This window comes from Betta splendens, chromosome 9 (assembly GCF_900634795.4).
Source record: "Betta splendens chromosome 9, fBetSpl5.4, whole genome shotgun sequence".
In the NCBI taxonomy this organism is placed as follows: Eukaryota; Metazoa; Chordata; class Actinopteri; order Anabantiformes; family Osphronemidae; genus Betta; species Betta splendens.
In genome coordinates this window covers 8,180,585-8,202,780 of record NC_040889.2, presented here as the reverse complement: position 1 = coordinate 8,202,780, position 22,196 = coordinate 8,180,585, and the positions used below count along the sequence as shown (strand labels likewise).

General features: G+C 44.2%; 2 protein-coding genes across 15 annotated transcripts in view; one reads left to right on the top strand and one right to left on the bottom strand.

The window, feature by feature from the left end:
• The window catches only part of cald1a (caldesmon 1a), a 224,633-nt gene that overhangs the window by 110,144 nt on the left and 92,293 nt on the right, over positions 1-22,196 (bottom strand). The window lies entirely within an intron of this gene.
• Positions 3,992-17,416, top strand: LOC114861263 (leucine-rich repeat neuronal protein 3). Of its 2 annotated transcripts, none has more exons than XM_029160256.3 (2): positions 3,992-4,450; positions 13,875-17,416. In XM_029160256.3, exon 2 carries the CDS (start codon positions 14,121-14,123, stop codon positions 16,248-16,250), a length of 2,130 nt encoding a protein of 709 aa, XP_029016089.1. In that variant the 5' UTR covers positions 3,992-4,450; positions 13,875-14,120; the 3' UTR covers positions 16,251-17,416. The 2 variants fall into 2 exon arrangements, with proteins under 2 accessions (XP_029016089.1, XP_029016088.1); XM_029160255.3 differs by having other exon boundaries at positions 13,717-17,416.

Sequence of the window (22,196 nt, the reverse complement as noted above, 5' to 3'; positions counted from 1 at the left end):
AGTAACACTGTGCCGCATAGACACTGGTCTCTTTGTATGCAGCTTCTCTCTGGAGACGATTATTTTTCTGGAGATCCCCCCCATAGACTGTCTTCAGTGCAGAATGGAAGTCTAAGGTTTTTGCAAAACATATGCAAATGCAGGCTGTTCATACAGTGCCTGAGGAGAATGAACACAATGCTTGGAGACAGACTGTCTAGTGGCTAAGACTGTCTGTTGAAGAAGATATTGAGGTGCTTTAAATGCTCTACCTTCATCTTCACTTCCATGCACAGTATTTATCAAAAGCAAAGTTATAATGCACTGAATGAAACTTTACTCACTACAAGTGCCATGACTGCTGGCAGTACACAGAACTCGTTTACAGATCTCCACCGCCTCAGCAGAGAACACATCATTTTCTTTATGTCACTTGTAAAAGACCCATTTATAACTGTGAAATTCAGTCAATAAATTCTACTGCCCTCTACGGCCTTTTCTCCCTTGGTGGAACACATCACAAAATGTCACCATGAAACGCCTTCAGAATATTTCTCAAACTCTGTAATAAACAAGAAGGAGCGAGAACATAACTCACACTGTAAACACCTCGGGCCTTTTCACAGGAAGCTTCCCTCCCCAAAATAGTATTTTTATACTATTAGATTTGATGCATGGTTCTAAGGCAGGGTGATATTCAGCTTTTTTTGGCTATGTAGAGCCCCAGCTCCACCTCGACACTGCGAGGCCGAGGCTTTATAGGGTGCTCAAAGCACCCTTGACTGGGTTCATGAGGTGTAAAGTCACCGCAGTCAACTTATACGATAAAAAGGTCCAAGGTAAGACGGCCTCGTAGGCAAAAAAGCAAAATCAGCTCAAGGTAAAGTGGCAGCAGGCCCATCCTGCCTAAGCATCCAAGAAAAAAAATCACAAGACCCAAGAAAAGAGCCTTAATTGCTGATTATTCTAAGAAAACACTTAAGAATAACACACTGAATTATTATGGCAGCTATTGTACAGTGCATCATATTATAAATTAATGATATGCATATAAGAGCTAAACACTGGTTTTAAGGAACAATAAGCAAGACTTACAGACATTAATTATTCACCAGCCTTTTACAAGCACTGCACAGTTGCGCCTAAGAAAGGATTTAATGTATAGAAAGTTAACTAGAAAGCACACGTGCTAAAAGGCTTTTCCATGTCTCTGTCACTAACTATATTCCACACATGAATAGAAATAAAGACTTTGACAAAATACGATGTTAAACTGTAAAATGTAAGAAGTGCAAAGACGTTATACAACATAGCTTCCTTCTTAAAAAGTCGCTCCTTTGTCTCTCTGAAGGACCTACTGAATCTCCTCTTTAATAATGGACCCGGAAACTTGGAGGCAAGAATAATAAAAAAGAAATATAAGCGGAGTCACCTTTACACGTACTGAAATAGCTTTAATAATGTTGATGTACAGCAGGATTAAAGGTTGTGCCGCAGAATAAAATAAATATCACATCAGCTATAAGCTGCGCAAACAAGCTCTCACGGTACAGACTCAGACACGGCTGTTCTCACCTGTACTTTGTTGTTTTTGCTATTTAATAGCATTTACTGCTCAGTAATTTTCACGTGTAAATAATAATGCATGGTGCCTTTAAAAGGCAGGTCAACAAACATTTGAATTTGATTCCTGTGTCAACACCACACAAAGTAGAATAATCATTTTATCTTCAGACGTCTTCAGAGGCGACTGGACATTTGTGTGTAAATGCACAGTTCAAATGCCACAGTGTCAAGGTTTTGGATTCAGAGTTACTGTAAGACCCTCTGAACATGGGGAATGCTGCCCTGTGACCTGTGGAAAAGGACGGACTAGGTAACGGCACAGGTCAGGGGCACCAACACAATACGTAACGCAAGGCTTCAAATGTCCAGACACAGTCTTTAAAACAATGCTGTCAATGAAATACGCTATTCTACTGAGCATTTGAATATTTTAAAGGGCTCCTAAAACATTTAGAGTCACACTCATTGCTTCATCCATCCGAGAGAAACAAATCCATTCCTGTCATATTAAAAACATCAATTCATACAAAAATGTGCCTGTAAACAGCTTTGATGGCACACGTCTGATTTTTCTATTTATAAACACGTGACACCTTTTCAGGTAGCTTGTGAGGCTGCTGGCGAAGCTGTCAAACAGAGGGAATCAAAAAAGTGTGAAGCAGGAGCATTTTAGTTGAATTCACACGGCGCTTAATGGTTCTCACACTTACACAACACTGCTTCATACGAAACACACACACACCAACAAACTGTAATGTGATATTAATACGCTAGACAAAGTACAAGGTCTTTTCAGGCTCACTATTATGTGTGTTACTGTTCCTGCACCATATGAAATCGAGGCTGGTGGATTTTCTAATACCACTAGCATTAAAGCGGGGTCTGTTAAAAGGGCATTTCACGGGCAAATTCAAATTTTGAGCAGCTTTATGAAAAATGCAAAATAAGCAAAGCAAGAGTAAATTTGAAAACTGCATAATTACTCAATTTTGAGTGAGCAGCACCTGGGGCATGGCAAAATCATCCGAATCCTATTAAAGTAGGCTGTCTAAATAGTCTGGTGGCATTGTATTTATTCATAAAGGTCATCAGCTTATGAGTAAACTTTCAAAGAAATTATTTCAGGCAATTTACATCAAATGTCTAATTTGTACTGGAGATTTAAAGGTGCCTCATGTTGGGCCTCGCAGTAACGGCAGCTGACAGAGGAACACAGCATTGCGGGGTCAGGTTAAGTATACTGTATTAAGCACTCGCCCAGGTGAAATGAGACACAGCCTCCAGTAGCAGCAGTTTGGATCAGAACCCAAGTGCTGACAGATGAGCCGCGTCTCTTCTTCAGCGGCTGTGGATAACCCTGCCTGACCTCCAGGAACATCAGTTTGTAGAACATTGTGTTAGCAATCCTCCCGGGATCTGAGTTGGGAGCTCTGGAGCTAATAGGTACAGATATCCATTTTCTTTCCTGCGTGCTGCCTTCCCCCTCATTCCCCTGCACTGCAAAAAGTGTCCTTCTTAATGTGAGTCGAAGCTGCGAGCCGGGCAGTCACGGGTTGGCCAGAATCCGCCTTAGTACTTCCTACAACCTTGGGCCAGTGGTGCGATTAGTAAACCTGCTAGGAAGTGGTGACACACAGTACATGTGTATTATAACAACTTTAGGATCCGTTATTTCTGCTTGTTTTTGCATTTTGATGCAGTGCAGTTTGACAATGAAAGGCCAGTAAAACTGAATATAAATGTGCAGAGGGAGACGTGTAGTAATAATATTTCACCACCACTTACAGTAGAACAATAGTGTAATAGTGAAGCAGGTTTTTACTATTTTTCCAGATGCGCCACAGTCGCCACTGTAAGAGTCACAGGGTCAGTTGTTCTGCATGGGATCAGCTGCAAAGGACGTCCACGGCGCCGGTCCCCTCCTCCTCCCACTCATTATCTGTCACTTCCTACACTCCGGACCTCTCTGGTAGCTCCTCACAGCTGCATGGAACTGTGGATTACAAACCTGCCACAGATTTACGGCGCCTGAGCGCGGCGCAGCGGGGGAGCTCATTGCTTGTGACGGGTCCATGGAAGCACACTCACTGTATTCTGAGCTGATATCAGCAGAGGCGTGATGTGAGCAAACTGCCACTTTGCTCGCTTCCTAGGACAGAAACTGATCCACTAATACTGCAGCTCACTGATGTGTTTTTAATAGTTTGGACGTCTGTGGCACAGATGAATAAGCTCTAATAATATTAAATCAATTATTGCTAGTGAATGTAGAAAAATGGTTTTATACTGATAAGCTTCATTGTTTTCTCCTTTATTTTATTTTAATAACGCCCACTGTTGTATTTATATTTTTGGTAATAGGATACTTTTTGCAGCGGGCTTCACAACCAGAAAAAGAAATAGACGAGAACAGGCTTGTGGGATATGACTGACGCCTCCTCTCCTCCAACCAGAGCAGGGATGCTGCGTGCGCCTGGCCGCGTCTCTGACGCTATTGGCTGCTCTCCGGAGAGTCGGGCTTCGTTCTCGTATTAATGACTGCTGAGGAGACGGCGGCGCGTCTATGTGGTCCGCCTGACACTTGATCGAGGGGAGAGATGCGCCCTTAGCAGCCGCTGCGAAGACGGGAAGGGAAGGGAAGGGCGCAGGGAACGCATGACGCTCGTCCGCGCGCTCCGCAGCCTCGCTCCTGGACTTGTGCGTCTCGCTTCGTGCGCTCACACTGAATCCGCGCGTCGGAGGCGACACAACAACTAATTGCTCCTCAGCCGCGTGAAAATAACAGCGCCACGCGCCGCCGACGGGTTTTGCGTGGCGCGCTGGGACTCTCTTGCCATTTGAGCGCCGCACTTGATGGGAATATAGACGGCGCGTAGCTTTCTGAGGACGGCGGTGTTGAAATCGGGTAAGTTTCCTCTGCTACTCCTGAAATGTGTTTTTTTGTCGTTTGATCCACATCGGTTGCGTCGGCGCGACGCATTTTCCAAGTTAATTTAGAACGCCTGGAATCTGTGATTCTGGGCTTTTTGCGGGACGCGCGATCTCGTAATTGAAGTAATGCATCATATTCCTACAGCGCGCCATCTATTCATCACTCGTGCGGATTCTAGAATTTCTGCGAACGTATCGATGAATAGTGAGTGGCCTTGAACCCCCGCCTGACGCCACGGCGCAGGATGCGCCTCGAGCAGAGCGGTTTTGCGATGGAGTCCGTTCGAACTGAAAGCGCAAATGAATGAAGTGAATTTGAAGCGCGTGTGTATGTGCGTGTGTGCGTGTGTGCGTGTGTGTGTGTGTGTGGCGGTTTCATGTCCCCTGGTTCTGCTTAGTGAGCGCACATCAGACACATCTCCAAGAAACACACGGAATGGTGGTACCCGTCCCCCTCCTCACTCCATCCTCCCCTCTGTTGAAGCCTTCCTGTTGCAAACACACCGGTCGTTAGCGACACATGGAGTGACATCCCTCTTCTTTCTTTGAACGCCACCGCACGTCCCCCAAAACAGAGAGGATCCTTTTCTTCCATAACCATATTGACACGTTGCACCCAGGGCTTTTGCATCATTAACGGAGCTACGAGGGGGCATCTCGGGCGCATGCAGAATGAGTGCTTCACCTGTCTGCACACCCACACACCCATGCATCCTGCTCATGAGACACATGGGGGTGAGGGGGTGGGGAGTTCTCTAATCCCTTAACTGCATTGGGGCGTCTCTTTACCCTCTTTTTTCTGCCCCCCCTCCCTCCCTCCATTTCCTCCTTCCATTTTATATCACACTTTTTCTTCTCTGTCCTAAAATATGTCACCCAGCAGATAAATATTTCAAAGGCAAACAAACAATAGGCCCCTAATGAGAAATGTGATTTTAACCGAGGGGGGTGGGCAGACTCTGACGTCTTCTCTGTGCGAATGCATGTTAACAGCGCGTGTGCATGCGTCCACTTGCTTGTTCCAGGAAGGATACCATGGATGTTGGTCCCCACACTGCGAATGACTCACCCAAAGCAGCTGCTCAATATGAAGCACAGTCAAATGCCACACGAGAGCCATCATGCTCTCACATCAGCCACCGAGGCACCCAGAGAAAGCCTCAGCCCACGCACTGAAGATCAGCCCCACTCTATTGTTAATTGCTGGACTGCCTGCTGATCGGCCAACTCTGTTAACGTCTCGTACCATTTTGCCACCTGTTTCTCACAAATAAGCCGGAAAATATTCCAAATCTTTACATCAAGCTGTTGCTTCCTGTTATGCAAAACATCCTTTTAAACAGTTTTTGAGCAGCTTTCTAGTTTGCCACCATGATGGAACAGAATTAGTTATTCACTAATGTGCAAAGCTTCATCAAAAACAAATTAATATTACATGTCCACAACATGTTATATGTTTAAAGCAAGTGGCTTTGCAAATTGCCTATTGATCTGCGTGTGAAACAGCAAGCAGGAGGTTGGGGTGGTGGGTGGGGGGGGGTGTAAAAGGTATTGTGCCTGCAGTGGCCTTGAGGAGGCTTGCGGAGCATGACAGGCATCACAGTGTGGGTGTTCCATATTCATCCCTCTATAGGCAGAGGGCAGCAGGTTGCTGCGAGGTGAAGGGATGTGTGGGTGCCAAACGCTGCTATTACTTTAAAGTGGAGCCCACGATTGTGTCATCAAAATCAAGATGCATTTTTCCCCCCATAATAGTGATAACAAGATGCCCAAGGATCTATCAAGGCTCCTGAGTGAAATGCATGTAAACATATTCACAAGACGGCTGCAGGGGATCAGCCTGTGCAGCCAAGCATAGGCTCTGTGATAGCATCCTGTTCCCAAACACATACAGGCACCCATTAAATGGAATAAGCACTGACAGAGCGTAGAAGGAGCAGGGAGAGAGTGGTCTGCATGTTTGTTTTGGACCTAGTGGCCTGGACTGTGGTGGACGCAAAGTACAGTATATGAAAACACACCAAGAAGCAAAAACAGAACCAAAAGGAGGATTGAGGATTAAAACGCAGTTTGATGCCAGCATCCATGACATTTTGGTATTTTCGCCGCACATCAAAGGTCAGAATGGGATGCGACACCTCCTTTGTGTCCAGTGACATTTACTCATATATCTGCATTTTAGCTATTAGGCCGACCCATTTCTAATTCCTCGAGTGTGTGTCATATTGTGTTGGAACCCTTCACTGGAATCATCGTGCATAAGTAACACAAAGACGGACGCCCACGTTCCCACACATAAATCAAAGTTATTAACCTATTAGTCTGCCGTTTTGCAGATTTATATGAGAGTTGGACGTGATAGAGACATATGCCCATACTGCACTTTCAAACGCGAGCAGGGAAGCGGACGGCGTCTAAAGGCTGCGGCTGTGCTGCCCATCTGTCCCGCGCTCAGGCTGACACGTACGGGGCATCGGCGCGCTAATGAAAAGCTCGGAGAGTGAGCGATGTCGCGTCACACGACCGAAATAAATATCCACGTGCCGGCGAAGGCGCAGCGCCGAAGCTCAGGGAACGCGTCCGCGTAGCGTAGACGGATGCGTCGGAAAATGCAAAGAAAGCACAACCGAGCCGGTCATTCTGTTGCAGAAGCGCGGTTGCGGAGCACAGAAACTTATCGTTGGACTGTTTCAGTTGTGGAGCAGTAACAGAATGAAAACAGAAGGAGAAGACCCATGTCAAACAGTGTGAAATCATTATAAAGAGGTCCAAGCCAGCAATAAAAGCATTTCAGTGGCATATAATGATTGATTCTGTCTACCGTAGGAATGTATTCCCTGCAGGCTGGTGGCACCTTGACCAGCCATATATTATTCATATAAATATAGATAGCTGCGCATCTTACAGGCAGCACACATGCCGCATTTGCACCTGCAGATTCAATTTGGCTGTGACTTTGAGGGATATGCCGCTGGCTCCATTCCCCCTGCCCAAACTCCCCCCCATACGTCTCTCTTTCATTCTGGCTAGCAGCTATACACGGGACATTATGCAGATTTTTGTCAAGAGTGAGTGTGATTATGTTGAGGGAGAAATAAGTATTGGAATGTTCGCTACGCCTTTGACCTTATCAGCGTCGGCCGTAAGCTGGATACCTTGGCTTAATTTTAATAGATGCAGCACTATGCGAATTAGACGGGGGGACCGAGCCGTGCTCCTCCACTGTGTGGTGCGTTACGTCTGCCTCGTGCTTTTTGAGGTCTCCGTGAAGACGTGGTCCAGCGAATGCCGTGTGTGGGAATGATGCATGTATGCGCACACATATGCATGCACCTTTTCTTTTTGTCTCCTGTATCTGAGAGGAGCAACGCTGTAGTGTTCAATGCCGCCCTGTGTGTGTGTGTGTGTGTGTGTGTGTGTGTGTGTGTGTGTGTGTGTGTGTGTGTGTGTGTGTGTGCGCGTGCGTGTTCTCCCTCACTCAGCCCAAGGGCATATCTTGTCCAGGAGAGAGCTGAAACACCGGAGTCGGGGGGGTCCCATGGTTAATTTGGAACATTGATTTTACATTAACAGCCGACTTGCCACTGATTGATGGCCATACTGTGCAGATGTAAGGGGAAAGGTTGCCATCCACTCTCACAGGCACTGGGATGCGCGTACATACAGGAAGCGTCATTATGCATGTGCACTGCATAGAAGGCTTCCTTTAATGGACTCTCCCTTACCTTGTAGAAAATATAATAGTAAATCAATGAGGTGAAGGGCAGGAGTGAGACAGTAAATGCTCAGAGAAGCACCCTTGCCCAGGATGTACTGTATGCTGCAAAACTTGCAGTTTATTTATAACATAGACAAAATCTTTTAACCATTCACATAATCTGTAAAAAAATCTGAGACGCTACTCCGGCTCGACATGGGGATTGGCAATTAGGAAACAGAGACAGACAGGTATGCAGAAAGACATATTCAGCACAGCGGGGGTGAAAAGAATTGGGAAAGCAATTAGGCCAAGAGCAAATGAGAAACGGGACAGTAGGATGCCCAGGAAGGAAGACGGGAGGCTGAGTATGCAGAGACAAAATGAAATGCCTACTTCCTCTGCGCTGCGTGTCTTGGTCGGATTGTGATGCTAATAAGGAAAATGAGAAGAAGTGTTCGGCACGAGGTTTTGAAGAGCAGAGACAAAATGTGAAAAAGTGGGATAAAGTGGAAAAGGTATATGAAAAGAGATGGGCTACAACAGCACGGGGAAACGCAAATGAAAGAGAGGAACGCGGTAGAAAAAGGGCGAGCGAAAGAGAGAGAGAGAGAGAGAGAGTGAGTGAGAGCGGATGACTTGAAGAAGAAAGCCTCGCGAGGCTTATTACCAGTGGATCAAAATTCCCATTGAACCATTTCTATAATGCACAGGCTATTCTCCTGAAAGAGGAGGCAATTCGGCTGCGCCCTACTTTCCACTTACGTCTGACCTTTATGTCTTCTACCCAGTTTTACCAGTGTGAGCGTAATGTCTACCTCTCAGCAGTTGCCATACTGCCTTGTTACCACTTAAACCATACAGGCCTCCTAATCATCTCCCAGGGGCCAGCGTGCCCCCCACAAAGCCAACATTAAGACTTATTCCCCATCTCAGATGTCACTACTCCCCTTTACCCGCACAGGACTCGCAGGCGGAGCATTAGCTGATTTTTGGTCCTCACAACGTGTCGCCACACATCCACCGATGAGTGTGCGGCCTGGGACGGAGCAATCAACCATCCAAGCACTGTGACATGCAGGGGAGGATTTATAACTAATTCCAATAAACAGCATTAAACAAACAATTCTGCCTGACCAGTGTGAGCCACCAGGTCCAACGCTTGTTGCCCCCACTGTGAACACGCACTCATTTAAAGTGGTCATATCTCACTGGTCCCTAATCAAACTGTATTTGTGCCATTACTGTCCAGAGCAGCTACAATGCTCCCAGTGGTCCGATGGGAAAGCAGGGCCTGAAAACATCTAAGTGGAAAAACCATTACCTTCATAGCGGGTGAACCTCTTAAATGTAACCGCGTCATAAGTATATTATGATTATTCCGGTCTCACTTCCAGATGAGAGCAAATAAACACGGGACACAGAATTACAAAATCACTTTAACATCTATTTTATATTAGTGAGCTCCACAATTTGAATGAGGAGAGCTTCCGGTAGTCAAATGTCATGATAATTAAGAGTGAAATCTGTGACTAATAAGAACCAAAGACACAGAACTTTGTAGCAGTGATGCAATGGCACTGTCAGTTTTCAACAGCTTATCAGTAGGAATAGTCATAAATTTTAATAGTGATGCAAGAATGGGCTGAAAAACATCCCGCCATTAATATTTACATATTTAACTCTGCATAAGTGTCTGTATTTAGAATGTTATATGTATAGTATTATAATTATAAAAGAAAATGAATAAATAAATAATAACAAATAAAATAATTATCTCCCCACGTTTAAAGCAAGTTGCAGCTCATAGCTCAGTATAGGTAGATGTTTTCAATTATAAAAAAAAGCCCCAAAAACCTACAGTGCACTCTCTGTCCAGCAATAAATAGACAATGTGGGCGTCTGGCCAGCTGTTGAGCATAGTGGGACACTGAGCAGCTTAGCAGCCAGTGTTTACCAAACCAGGCAGAGGTAAACGAGCGCAGAGCCTATAGACGGGTCGGGTGGACAGAAACAGACCTTAATGAGGAAACCCGTAGGAAATGAAAAAGACTATGGGCTACGCAGTCAACCTGCAAATGTGGGAGGTGCATTGGAGAACATGGCTTCAAAATTCCCACAGCCTCCAACTAACTTGTGTTATTGCTATGCAGGAACACCTTAGCCTGACCTATGAAAGGCTTCCATTGGCTGCCTGAACAAATGTCAAAGCTTAGGCTCAGTGTGTTGATGCAGACATTAGGTGAAAGGGGATCCAATTCAGGCTCGCTAGGTTTTATTGCCAGGTGTTTGTATCTCTCTTCTCAAGTCTTCTCAGGGCTTTTCCAGGAATTGATTACAAACATCCATCTTTTAAATTGTATTTGTCCAAATCATATTGACCACATTTCTTTCTTGGCTAATTCTGCTTTATTGTCCTTCTAAGACTAATATTTCCTGCAATGACAGCATACTCAGGGTCACCAGGGGTTAATACAGCACCATTGCTACTATGACAAGATTCTCCTCTACCAAGTCATTTTGTCCTCCAGATCCATTCTCTCCCTTCTCCCCTCTCACTCCACCTCAGTTACTGGCAATTGAGCAATGGATTGTGGGAAATTAGCTCTACAGAGGAGCAGGGTGGTGTGTGTATTGTACTAATAAGTTGGTACAAGTGGTGTGTGAACTGCATAGTCACAGCAGTCACGGTGTAAAGCCCCCCAGAATATGGACTGCTTCTTTACTGGGCCTCACATAATGCAGTGGCAAAATAGCAATTTACCTGTTCAGCCGCCTGTAGATGATTAGGACAGCTCACTTAAAATGATGTAGGTTGGTGGGGAAGTGCACTACAGTATGCTGTATCTACCTCAAGCATAACATACGACAGAACAATACCTTTAGCAGAAGGTATATATTTGCATCTATTCAGCTAATCAGAATGTTGTATTACAGTACACAGACGTGCCACTGCAGTTGTCTTTAATTCCCTTTAGTTACGTAACCCAGCCATTGACTCAACGCGACTCTGCCCAGCCTGCCTGCCTGCCTGAAGACTCTGCGTTCGCCACATCAGACACGTTGCCACACACAATGTCAGCTCTTATTCAGTCAGCCCTTCCTTGCTATCGACTACCAGTGTTTTTTTCCACCAGCCCTTCACTGACACCCAGGAGACTGTAAATGAAACCCAATTTAAATACATACTTCTGAATTACATCCAGACTACAGTTCTTTCCTCCTTCATTTTAAAAATATGCTTGCTCTCATCGTCTAATATATACAATGATAAGCGGCTGCATGAATTAATAAATTTCCATTTCAAATACAGTATTGGCTTGATTTGCATTGCAGAGGATAAAACTAAATGGTTCAGTATGAATCTGAGTAACTTTGGATAAAATGGAGGAAAAACACAGGAAGGTAAACCAGTTAATATATAAAATAAGGTCATTCTAAGTACAATGTTTAACCGCTGAGTGACCTCTATACTGTACTACGAACACTGCCTGCTTAGAATTTCTATGTTGAGTGTGTGAGCTTGAAAGCAAAAATAGATCCTCTCAGCACAATTGCTATCACTGGTAAAATAAGTAACAGCACAGCTTGTTAGAGGCTCCTAATGGGACTGAACAATGCAGCTCTGCAATAACAGTTAACCTGAGCACATTACACTACTGGTAATTGTGATTACTAAAGAGAAAAGCCATAGTGAACAGAGGTAAGACACCAACGCTGGAGGCTGAATTACAGAATCTGGCATGTGTTTCTAGGGCAAGGGATCAACGGCATCGCCCACAATAAGGAGCCAGTGCTGAGGGACGGAGGCTAAACCCTGTTTATCAGAATGCTCTGGGTGTTGCAGCTTATTAAAGCGCGAGGTGCTTTTAAAAAATAATCCCCACCACCCCCCATTTTCATTTCCACTCTCCCTCTGCTCTGCCTGCCTCAATTCTTCTCTCCTCCTTCCAGCTAGTGCAGTAACAGAGGTATGAACCCGCGGCTTGGCTTTGCCAGTAGGCCAACCTGCAGCCTTCAGAAATATTCATGTATTTATTTATTATTTTATTTTCCATTTATTTAATTTTATTCCCCCCCTCACAGCTCCCCTGTGGCCTCTGAGGTAAAAGCAGCGCGGGCGCTGGAATGGAACCATTTCTGTTTTTTCCCCTCTCTCTCGTCTTGTTGTTGCTTTCCAGCTGCCGTCACACTTGTCTTGATTCTTACCATTTCATCCCGTCTCTCCTGACTGTTCCCGTGATGGGGTGCGTGCTCCTATAGGCCCAAAATATCACAAGCACCATCTAACCCATCTGTTCAGTAAGAGATGGCTACATACGACAAATTACATGGTACACTTCAACTGCGGCGCTTCTCCCATAGCAGGAGAGAGTAAGCGCATTAATAATAGGAGGGTAGGAGCGGCGCTGACTCGCATATAAGAGCATTCATCATACTTACATTTATAATTTTCTGCATGTGATAATTTACTCGTCGAGCCAGAATGGTTTCATGCTGGCGTTATTTATTGGCGTAAGAACTGTGACAACTGTATCACCTCTGCCACGCTGAACAAAAATTTGTCACTGGGTGGATTTATTTGCCATTTCATGCTTTAGCATTATGGCTTGATGTCCTTTATTCCCTCACAATGTAAATAAATGAATGATGAAAATGTTCCTATGAAAATTACCATTGAACACCTGTGAGTGACAATGACTCATATGGCTCTATTCAGTGGCTCATTATGGATTTAAGTACCGTATATTTTTTATATAGAGAGCATGAATAAGTGAATCGGGTCTCCATCATTTTGACGTCCTCAAAAAATGAGGACAAAATTCTGCTTAAGATTTGCAGCAAGGTTTACGTATCTTTCATTATTGACCAGAGGATCTAACGGTGCATTTTCTTCTGATTTTATTTGTGAGCTGTTAAGGCCTTTACCTAATTATAAGTGATTTCTGGCCGCTGACAAAAACCACACCCGCCTGCATTTTGCAGAAATGCAGATTCTATTGGTGCGTAGATTTGTTGATTGAACAAAGATTAATTGTGTCAACACGTTAATGCATTTTAATTTCCAGGGCTGTTGGGTTGCAGCATCTTCTAACAAACAGGTGCAAATTGCATCTGGGCCAAGTGCTTAGTCTGCACGTGAGGCCTGACTCTCTCCATGCTTTGTGTTACTGGCAGCCTGTTGACTTGTTGCTATAGTGACTGGCATCTTTAAGTGACTTAGCAGGTTGCCCAAAAGGCTAATCCTTAAGCCCTAGGATGTCTGCCATTTAGGAACCTTAATGAAACCTTCTGTTGAGCCAGTAACACACATCTAACATCAGGACTGATGCCATATTGTAGGCGCTTATGCGGTATATGCCCACGACAAAGTCTAAAAGGTCAAGCAGATAAAAATTCATTGTTCTTGAGGTATATAAATGTCAACATGTATCAGTGTGCCTATTACAAATATTAATATGGTCAGAAACTTCTCCTATTGCCTTCCGTAAGCACCACTATTGTCTGAAGCAGTGTTTTTCTGTCTTGTTTGTCTTACACAGGTAAGAATGGACTGGGCTGAGGACTCTGGAAGCTAGTAACGACAATCAGAACATCCGCCTTTAAAGAGCAGAGTCTTCATGGATATCTATGAACGTGATTAGTGAGCTATAATCTCATCCAACATTTTTTTCTTTTTCTTGGGTCTACCCTACTCTAGCCCCGGCCTCGAACTCTGACACCAACAGGCAACATTGATTGATTGGTCATTACATCCAAGGGCATCTACACAGCAAGACAAAGAAACCCTAAGGAGCACTGCTGCAGTTGGTGGTGGTGGTGGTGGCAGAGGCGGTGAGTCAGTCGCCTCAGCAGCTACAGCAAATGATTTATTTTTTGTGACCCTAACAGCTCAGACCACTTAATCTACAAGGACCAATTTCTTACTGGAGGGAATCGGTCCAATATGAAGGACGTGTCATTCGTGGATCGTCTCTTCGTCGGCTTGGCCATGGCCTCTTTTGTTGTGGCCACTGAGGAGAGGCCTGATTGCCCCAAGCTTTGTGTATGTGAGATTAGACCGTGGTTCTCTCCCAGTTCAGTCTACATGGAAGCACAGACAGTTGACTGTAATGATTTGGGACTCTTTAGCCTGCCAGAAAAGTTACCAGTGGGCACACAAGTACTATTACTTCAAACAAACAATGTTGCCAAGATTGACAAGGCTTTGGATTACTTGCCCAATATCACAGAGATTGATTTATCACAAAACAACTTATCCTCTATCAGTGATGTCCATCTGGGAAACCTTCCTCAGTTGCTGTCCCTTCATCTGGAGGAAAATTGGATACAAGAGTTGCCGGAGCGATGCATGGAGGAGGCAGCTAGCCTTCAAGAGCTCTACCTGAATCATAACCTCATCTCCCTCATTTCCATGATGGCTTTCCAGGGTCTAAGCAACCTTGTGCGGCTCCACCTCAATTCCAACAAGCTGAAGGTCATTGAGAAGGACTGGTTTGAACCTATGCCAAATCTGGAGATCCTGATGATCGGTGAAAACCCAGTTCTTACTATCGATGACCTGAACTTCAAACCTCTCAGTAACCTCCGCAGTCTAGTTCTCACCAGGATGAACCTGACGCAGCTTCCCGATGATGCGCTGGCCGGTCTTGATAATTTAGAGAGCATCTCGTTGTATGATAATATTTTCCCAGAGGTGCCTCATTCCGCCCTAAAGAATGCAAAAAACCTGAAGTTTTTGGATCTAAACAAAAATCCCATTGCAAGGATACAGAGAGGTGACTTTGTGGATATGCTCCACCTGAAAGAACTAGGGATTAACAGCATGCCGGAGCTAGTTTCCATCGACAGCTTTGCCCTTAATAACCTCCCAGAGCTCACCAAAATTGAAGCCACCAACAACCCTAAACTCTCCTATATCCATCCTAATGCTTTCTACAAACTACCACGCCTGGAAACCCTTATGCTAAATGGCAATGCGCTCAGTGCCCTCCACAGGATTACCGTAGAGTCTCTCCCTAATCTCAGAGAGGTTAGCATGCATAGCAACCCCATCCGCTGTGACTGCGTAGTCCGCTGGATGAACATGAACAAGACTAACATTCGCTTCATGGAGCCCGATTCCCTGTACTGTGTGGAGCCTCCGGAGTACGAGGGCCAGCATGTGCGGCAGGTGCACTTCAGAGAAATGATGGAGATTTGCCTGCCGCTCATCTCTCCTGAAAGCATGCCTGGGCATATTAAGGCACAGAACGGGAGCACAGTGTCGCTTCATTGTCGGGCCTTTGCTGAACCAGAGCCAGACATCTATTGGATCACCCCATCTGGTACCAGGGTCCTGCCTAACACCATGTCTGACAAGTTCTACATGCACCCAGAGGGAACATTTGACATCTATGACATAACAGAAAATGAAGCTGGTCTGTACACTTGCGTTGCCCATAATCTGGTGGGAGCTGATCTCAAATCTGTTTCAGTAGAAGTGAATGGGTATTTTCCCCAACCTTCAAATGGGTCTCTAGTTGTTGTAGTGCAGTCAGTGGGGACAAACTCAATCTTGGTCTCCTGGAAGGCTGGCCCTGGCACACTGGTTCCTAACATTAAATTGTACACCTTGTCAGACGCCAGTCATCCCACTATGGCATTTACCACAAGGGTTCCCTCTGATGTCCAAGTCTACAATCTCACCAATCTCAGCCCCGCCACTCAGTACAAAGTTTGCGTGGACGTCCGAACCATCCACCACAACCACGACTACAGATGTTTAAATGTCACAACCAATGGATTGGAGCTGGCAACTACGGACACAGAAAAATGGGACGGAGCAGTAATCACTGTCTTTGGTGTACTCATGGCTGTCACTTCAGTAGCCTGTCTGCTTGTTTATGTATCTCTGAGGAGTCACCACCTTTATGGGAATATAAGGAAATGCGAGTCCAAAGCTTCGCTGACACCACTGGAAGCTACTAATCTTCACTCTCCATTCTTCACAAAGCTGTGGGTTTCCGGTAAGGGACAGCCAAGTGGGGTGGAAGTTAAAGCCACAGTCATAAATGTATCTGACAATGCCTTTTAAGAAGCGCAGCATTGCAGAGCACCACACACCACTACACTGGATGGACAAGGCCATGGGCACGAGTGGACAGACCTCCAGAACTGTTTAAAGGCAAACCCACTGTCCCCAGCTCAGACACACTGGCAAAACTATTACTGGACTGGGATGGAACTGTTTAATATAAACTACCCACTCTCCCAGATTCTACCATAGCTGAAGTGGTGGCTTTGTAACCATTTAATCAAACCAAGCTCACATCAGCAGGAAGGGGCATCTGCTGCAGTACACACAGAAGTGCAGGCAGGGAATAGGAAGCGGAGACGATGGCGATGGCGATGACGATGACCAACTCTCTTGTAATTGACTGTTAATGTGTTCAGAGTTGTGGAACTGTCTGTGTGGTCCCAAGCAATACCGTCTGTGCTTCGTCAAACATCCATAGACGAGTTAGAGATAGTGTAATAACACCTGTCTATAATGGAAAGGGATTTAGTAGAGTAGACAAACAGCAGTGACTATGGTGTAAGCCTTTTGATGAAATATACCCCCTTTTTCTATTTAAAGATGGATTCTTGGTTTTTCATGGAAATATTGTTACATATTCTATTAAGTTGATGTAATGACAAATCCTCTGTATCTGCACAGTTTTAATGGGTTTTAAATTAAGGCAAGGAGCAGACTACTTTTGATTACAACGTCACATTAAGCTTAATGAAACTCAGCTACCAAATGAGTATCTAGAGAGGACATTTGCCAAATGGCTGTTTATGCTGTGTAGTTCTCATTGCATCGGTGACTGGGAAACAAAGCGGACACATTGGACAAATACAGATGTAACAGGTTGAGGATACTGAGGCGTTGTCGCAGTCTGTTATGCTCTGGTAAGTGCCTACAACAAGAACTACACAAGGTAAACAGAGGAAACGGAGGGAGCAGCTCAGCCGCAGCATAACATGGCCATGTCATTATTGCAGAATCACAAGCTATTCTCCAGTACTTTTAGTGCAAATACTTTCTCAGTATTTTTAGCATACATATTTTAAAGAAACATTTTGTTGTTGCTTTGGGTGTAAAGTTCAAAAGCCATTTTTATATTGACTGTATTATATGTGATCAATGGGCACAACAGACTAATTAAGAAAAGTGCTAAGAAAAAAATAAATGTCATTGTCATCTTTTACAAACAACTGCGTACTTTTTTTGCTTCACTCTCTTTTCCTCGTATGTTTGTCATGATAATTGCTGTAAGATCTTTTCTCTTTGTGTTGCCATCTAACCTTGGGTCATTCTGAAATGTCTTGTGACTTTCATCTCTGACATTTTAACTGCAGCCATGTAAAACAAATTATTGATAATGACCAAGTGGTACAGAACAAAAAAAATGCTTCGAGTCAACCCGCAGGGGGAAAGTCATGAGACTTCAGCTAAATGGTTGAATGATCGTCCTCACCCTGGGAAAAAAAAATCATAGCAACAAAAGAACAGAACTCATTAGTCGCCTCATTAAGAACATGTTCGTCCTTCAACTGGTCTCAATATAGTCACTGTACTAGAGCCACAGCTGCTGCTATCCCTGCTTAGACAGGGACACAGTGTCCCTATGACAGAGAGATAAAGTACAGTAGTGAAAAGTCAACACGGGGTGGGATAGAGCTGAGTCTAGGCTTCAGGACTCCCATTTTATTTGTCTTACTGAATTATCCAGCATACCGAATATTTCGCATGAGAAAGCCAAGCATGATGAATGGTTGTCATAGGCAGAGTGACATGGCGGATTTATCAAACAGGGCCTAACGCTCATACATCAGGCCAGCCTTCAGCACCACGGACAGAAGCTTTTAGAGCTGAGCCATCTGTCAAAGACAAAGGGAGGTAAAATATGACGAGGCATGCTCCTCAGGTGGAGCTCAGGTCAGACGCAGTCTGTGTCTTTGCAAATGCAGACGTGATTATGGCAGACCTACACGCATTTTAACAGCAACATGTGTGGGCCCAACCGAACAAAAAAAATCAAGGCCAGGTGAGTCACTAAAAGCCAGAGACTTATACAAGACGAGATTGCAAACACAGACAAGTGCACACACTCAATCAACCAGCCCCTCGTATGAAGAGCTGCAGCAGTTTGGGTCTCTCAGACTGTGTCCTTGGAGAAACACAGCGCAACAGCAGGAAAGCCCATTTCTGAGATTAACGCAGCACACGCTTATCAGCCGTATTGTTCTTTTTTTTCCCAATTCATGATTTGATTACATACTCGAATGACTAAGCTGAATGGTATCTGGAAAATCATCTTTCCTCCTGTCTGTTCCAGTCTCATGCAATTCCATGATTTCTTTCTTTTCCCTTGATTTCTCCCTACTCTCCTGTCACCAGCGGGCACATCTGGGAGATGGCCTTTTCAAAACTTTCTGAATATATACATTCAAGGCAATCTACAATGCATTCAGAAATAAAACCAGAATTACCTTAAATCTGAGTCGACAAGAATCAGTGAGCTGTCACTATTCAATCTAAAGTTAGGAAGGTAAATTATGCTTCTTGCTGAGTTTTCAAACAATTCAAATATTAAAACCACCTAATTCAGAAAATCCATCGATACACAGCCAGATATAAAAGCATCTTCTGTGACAGTTCCCACTGGTTATATATTCATTTTAATTTTGTGAGAATCATTGTCAGGTGGCTGGAGAGTCGATGGCGCAATCCACTGGTGGCAGAAGCAACTGTTTCATTTCTTTCATTTATTTTTAAAACAATCAGCATTAAGTCAGAACTATAATGTGGTTGTTTTCCAGACTTTCCTTTATTAGCTGCAATTAAATACTGTATTTCATCTACCTCTTTGTGTGAAAAGCAGAAGAAACCCAGCAAGGGCTGCGAGAAAAAGCCATATTAAAGCTGCTACGCATATTTTTAAACGTTGGACTTATGAGCTGATTAAAGTTGCACATAGGTCAGGCTGTGTAGCTACGGGCAGCACCATTCCACTGAGAAGTCAAATGTCAACAGACATTTACAACCCTGCTGCTAGCACTATGTTTAATGACACTTGGTTTTAAGAAGCCCAGCTATTGAAGGAACAACTGGAGGAAATGTGGATTAAAACAAAGCATTGATTGCTTTGATTAGTGGTAAAATATGAATTGCGTTGCAGACCTTTATACACGTGCAGTAGCGGAGTGAAGTTCTATGTTTCTATCACCTTCTGAACCTGATGTTAATGGCAACGACAGGGGACATTTTTCATAAGCAACATGCATCATCAGTGAGCCAGAATTTGCCTAGTGCATCACTATTCTGAACATGCATTGCTGCTGTATTTCCTGAAAAGTAGAGACAGAATGTCACAGCGGATTTGGTACGGCTCGTCAAAGAGCAACCAGTCAAAAGCCATTTGTGTGCGAGCCTTTCTGCGCTGCCTGGCCTCTTCCTGTCTCCATTTCTATAACCATCACTCCCAACGTGTCTTCAGTGCGCTACTAAAAATGATGTCCTTTATACCCCCAGGCCCCTGCGATGCACAGTCGGAAGAACATCGGCATGCGCACACATCCGCATGCACAAAAGGGCCTCCACAAACAGGCAGCACCCTACCACAACATAGCCGCTGTTGTTTATTTCCACTTTCCTGTGCGTGCGATTGATCTGAACTTTCACATTATTTATCATTTCCTTGTATCCTGAAAGTCCAAATACAGTAACGGCAGATGCCCATGGATTCAAACGGACATCCGAAAGCCCAATTTATTGATAAACACAGGAGCAAAAATTAAACCTGAGTGTAATGTGGAAAGGATTTCACCACAGAAGGTTTTTCGTTAATTGGAGAACCTGTGCTCAAACGGATGACTGCTTTCCTGGGCTTCTGATTGATTGCTGCCTCCCTTTGTCTCACCGCAGTTTCCTCTATGGGCATGCACCCTGAGCCGGGGTCAGACTGATGCAGGGACTAATGAGTTATTCACATGCATGTGCTTATATTAATGATAGGAGGGCACTGGAGAGGAAAAGAGGGGGATCGTGTACCTAACAACCAGCATTTAAAGATACAGAGGAACCTGGCAGGTATTTTCTGAATAGCTGTTCTAAATAGTTTTGTAAAGCTTTGTTAGCGTTATGGAACAGATGCGCCAATTCTCTCATCAGATGCATTAGCGCTGAGGAGGACATCTATATTCATGTCAGCCTGCATTAATCATTGCTGAACATTAAAGTTGTGTTGTGAAATGGTGGAGGAGCCATGGACAGTTGTAGCCGCTCCGTAAGTACCACCTTTTTTCAGCAGGCCTGTTTATGTAACGCTTCACTCAGACCTGTCTGTAAAAGGACCTGCCGCTAAATCCACTCTGCATTAGGCGCATGGAAGGTTTGCTGAAGAGTTGCGTAACCATTCATGTTTTTTACAACTATATTTTGCGGTCGAGCAGATTAGTCTCCAGGACCTTTATGGTTTTAATAAAACCTGCTTATATCGCTAATGTTTGCAAAAGCATGCATAAATGGTAATTTCCTCACTGGTAATTATGCACAGGCCGACTTGATGGAGCATCTGCGCCAACTGTCCCAATTCTTCATGTTACCAGGGGAGTGTGTGAGAGGAGGGCAGGAAAATGATAGGGAATTAAAATCTATAACCTCGCTCACATGTCTTTCATTTAATCCAACAAATAAAACACAGTGTGTGCAGTTTGCATTCAAATGTGAGACTGCAAAAGCATTAAAATGTTACAGGGATGGTACATCATGGCAGGCATGACAGGCTGAAAACTAACACGCTCACAGTAAGGAGCATTTCCAACCAATACAAGTGCAGTTATGCCATTAGACTGTTGGCAGATGGTATTTTCTGCTCCATTACTAAGGCGGCAGCGTAGATACCGTATATCCAGTAAATACAATAAGCAAAGGAGGTTTTAATGGAAAGCTCTAGTGCATATTTTAATTGCTTAGGCTCCATTTCTTAAACATGGCAATCAAATTTAATATAAATTGCAAATTTTCCAAAAACACAGGAAATGAAAACAAATTAGCAAAATGCATCTAAAGATTCTAGTTGATCTAGTTACAGTAATCCTATGTGAAATTCACTTATTAATGTAGAAAAACAGGCAGCATGTCCAGAAAGTGAAAATCATGGTTAACACTCAAAGTGAGGCTGAATTTACACATTACAGTCGGGTGTGGATACAAACAGCCCGGTGTCTTTGCAGCTTCACATCAGAGCTGCCAATGAGCTACATTAAACATGTTCATGACGAAGCCCCTTATGCAGCAGATTAAAGACACTTTATAACCACACATTAGCCTAAGTGTTAGAGCTCTGTGATTTACTGTAAATGTGATTTAAGGGCTGGCCTGTAATATAAAAGCTAGAGTAAATTTCCAAAGGTCTGTGTGCATGAAGGTTTGGGTGTGTTACTGTATGTGCACATGCTGTACCCACAATAATGTTAAATTAATGTACAGTACTTCTACACCACTTCTCAGAAGATCTCAGAAGTAGATCAGCAAATTGAGAAGTCAACTCTGCCAGCTAAGGCAGAATAACTAAGTGAATTAATAAACATATAGTATACAGTATTTTGATGAACTCATGGTAAAAAGTTTTTCTATAATTGTGTGCTAAATGTTGGTGTGACAGTATTTCACTGGGCTCTGGGGAATACGTGTGCTATAAGAACGCAGCAGCAAAGTGGCCTGTGGCCTAAATAAAATGGCTCTGTGTCTCTTTCATCATTACGGGTGGCCTTATTCTTTGATGTGATGATGGCGGCGTCGGGTGGAGGGAGAGGGAGATTTTATTAGATGGGGGTCGCGGCTCATGAGGGCCATTCAGAGGAGGAACACCTGCGGTGCTGCAAATGGCAATCAGCGCAGATGAAGCGCTGTACAGTGTTCCTCTCTACCATCTTTCCATCCTATGCTCAGTGAGTGCACGGCCAGCAGATTTATACACAGGAACCTCAT

What these genes read in the sequence shown, in the direction of transcription:
- LOC114861263 (XM_029160256.3), top strand. Translation starts at nt 14,121, where the DNA reads ATGAAGGACGTGTCATTCGTGGATCGTCTCTTCGTCGGCTTGGCCATG.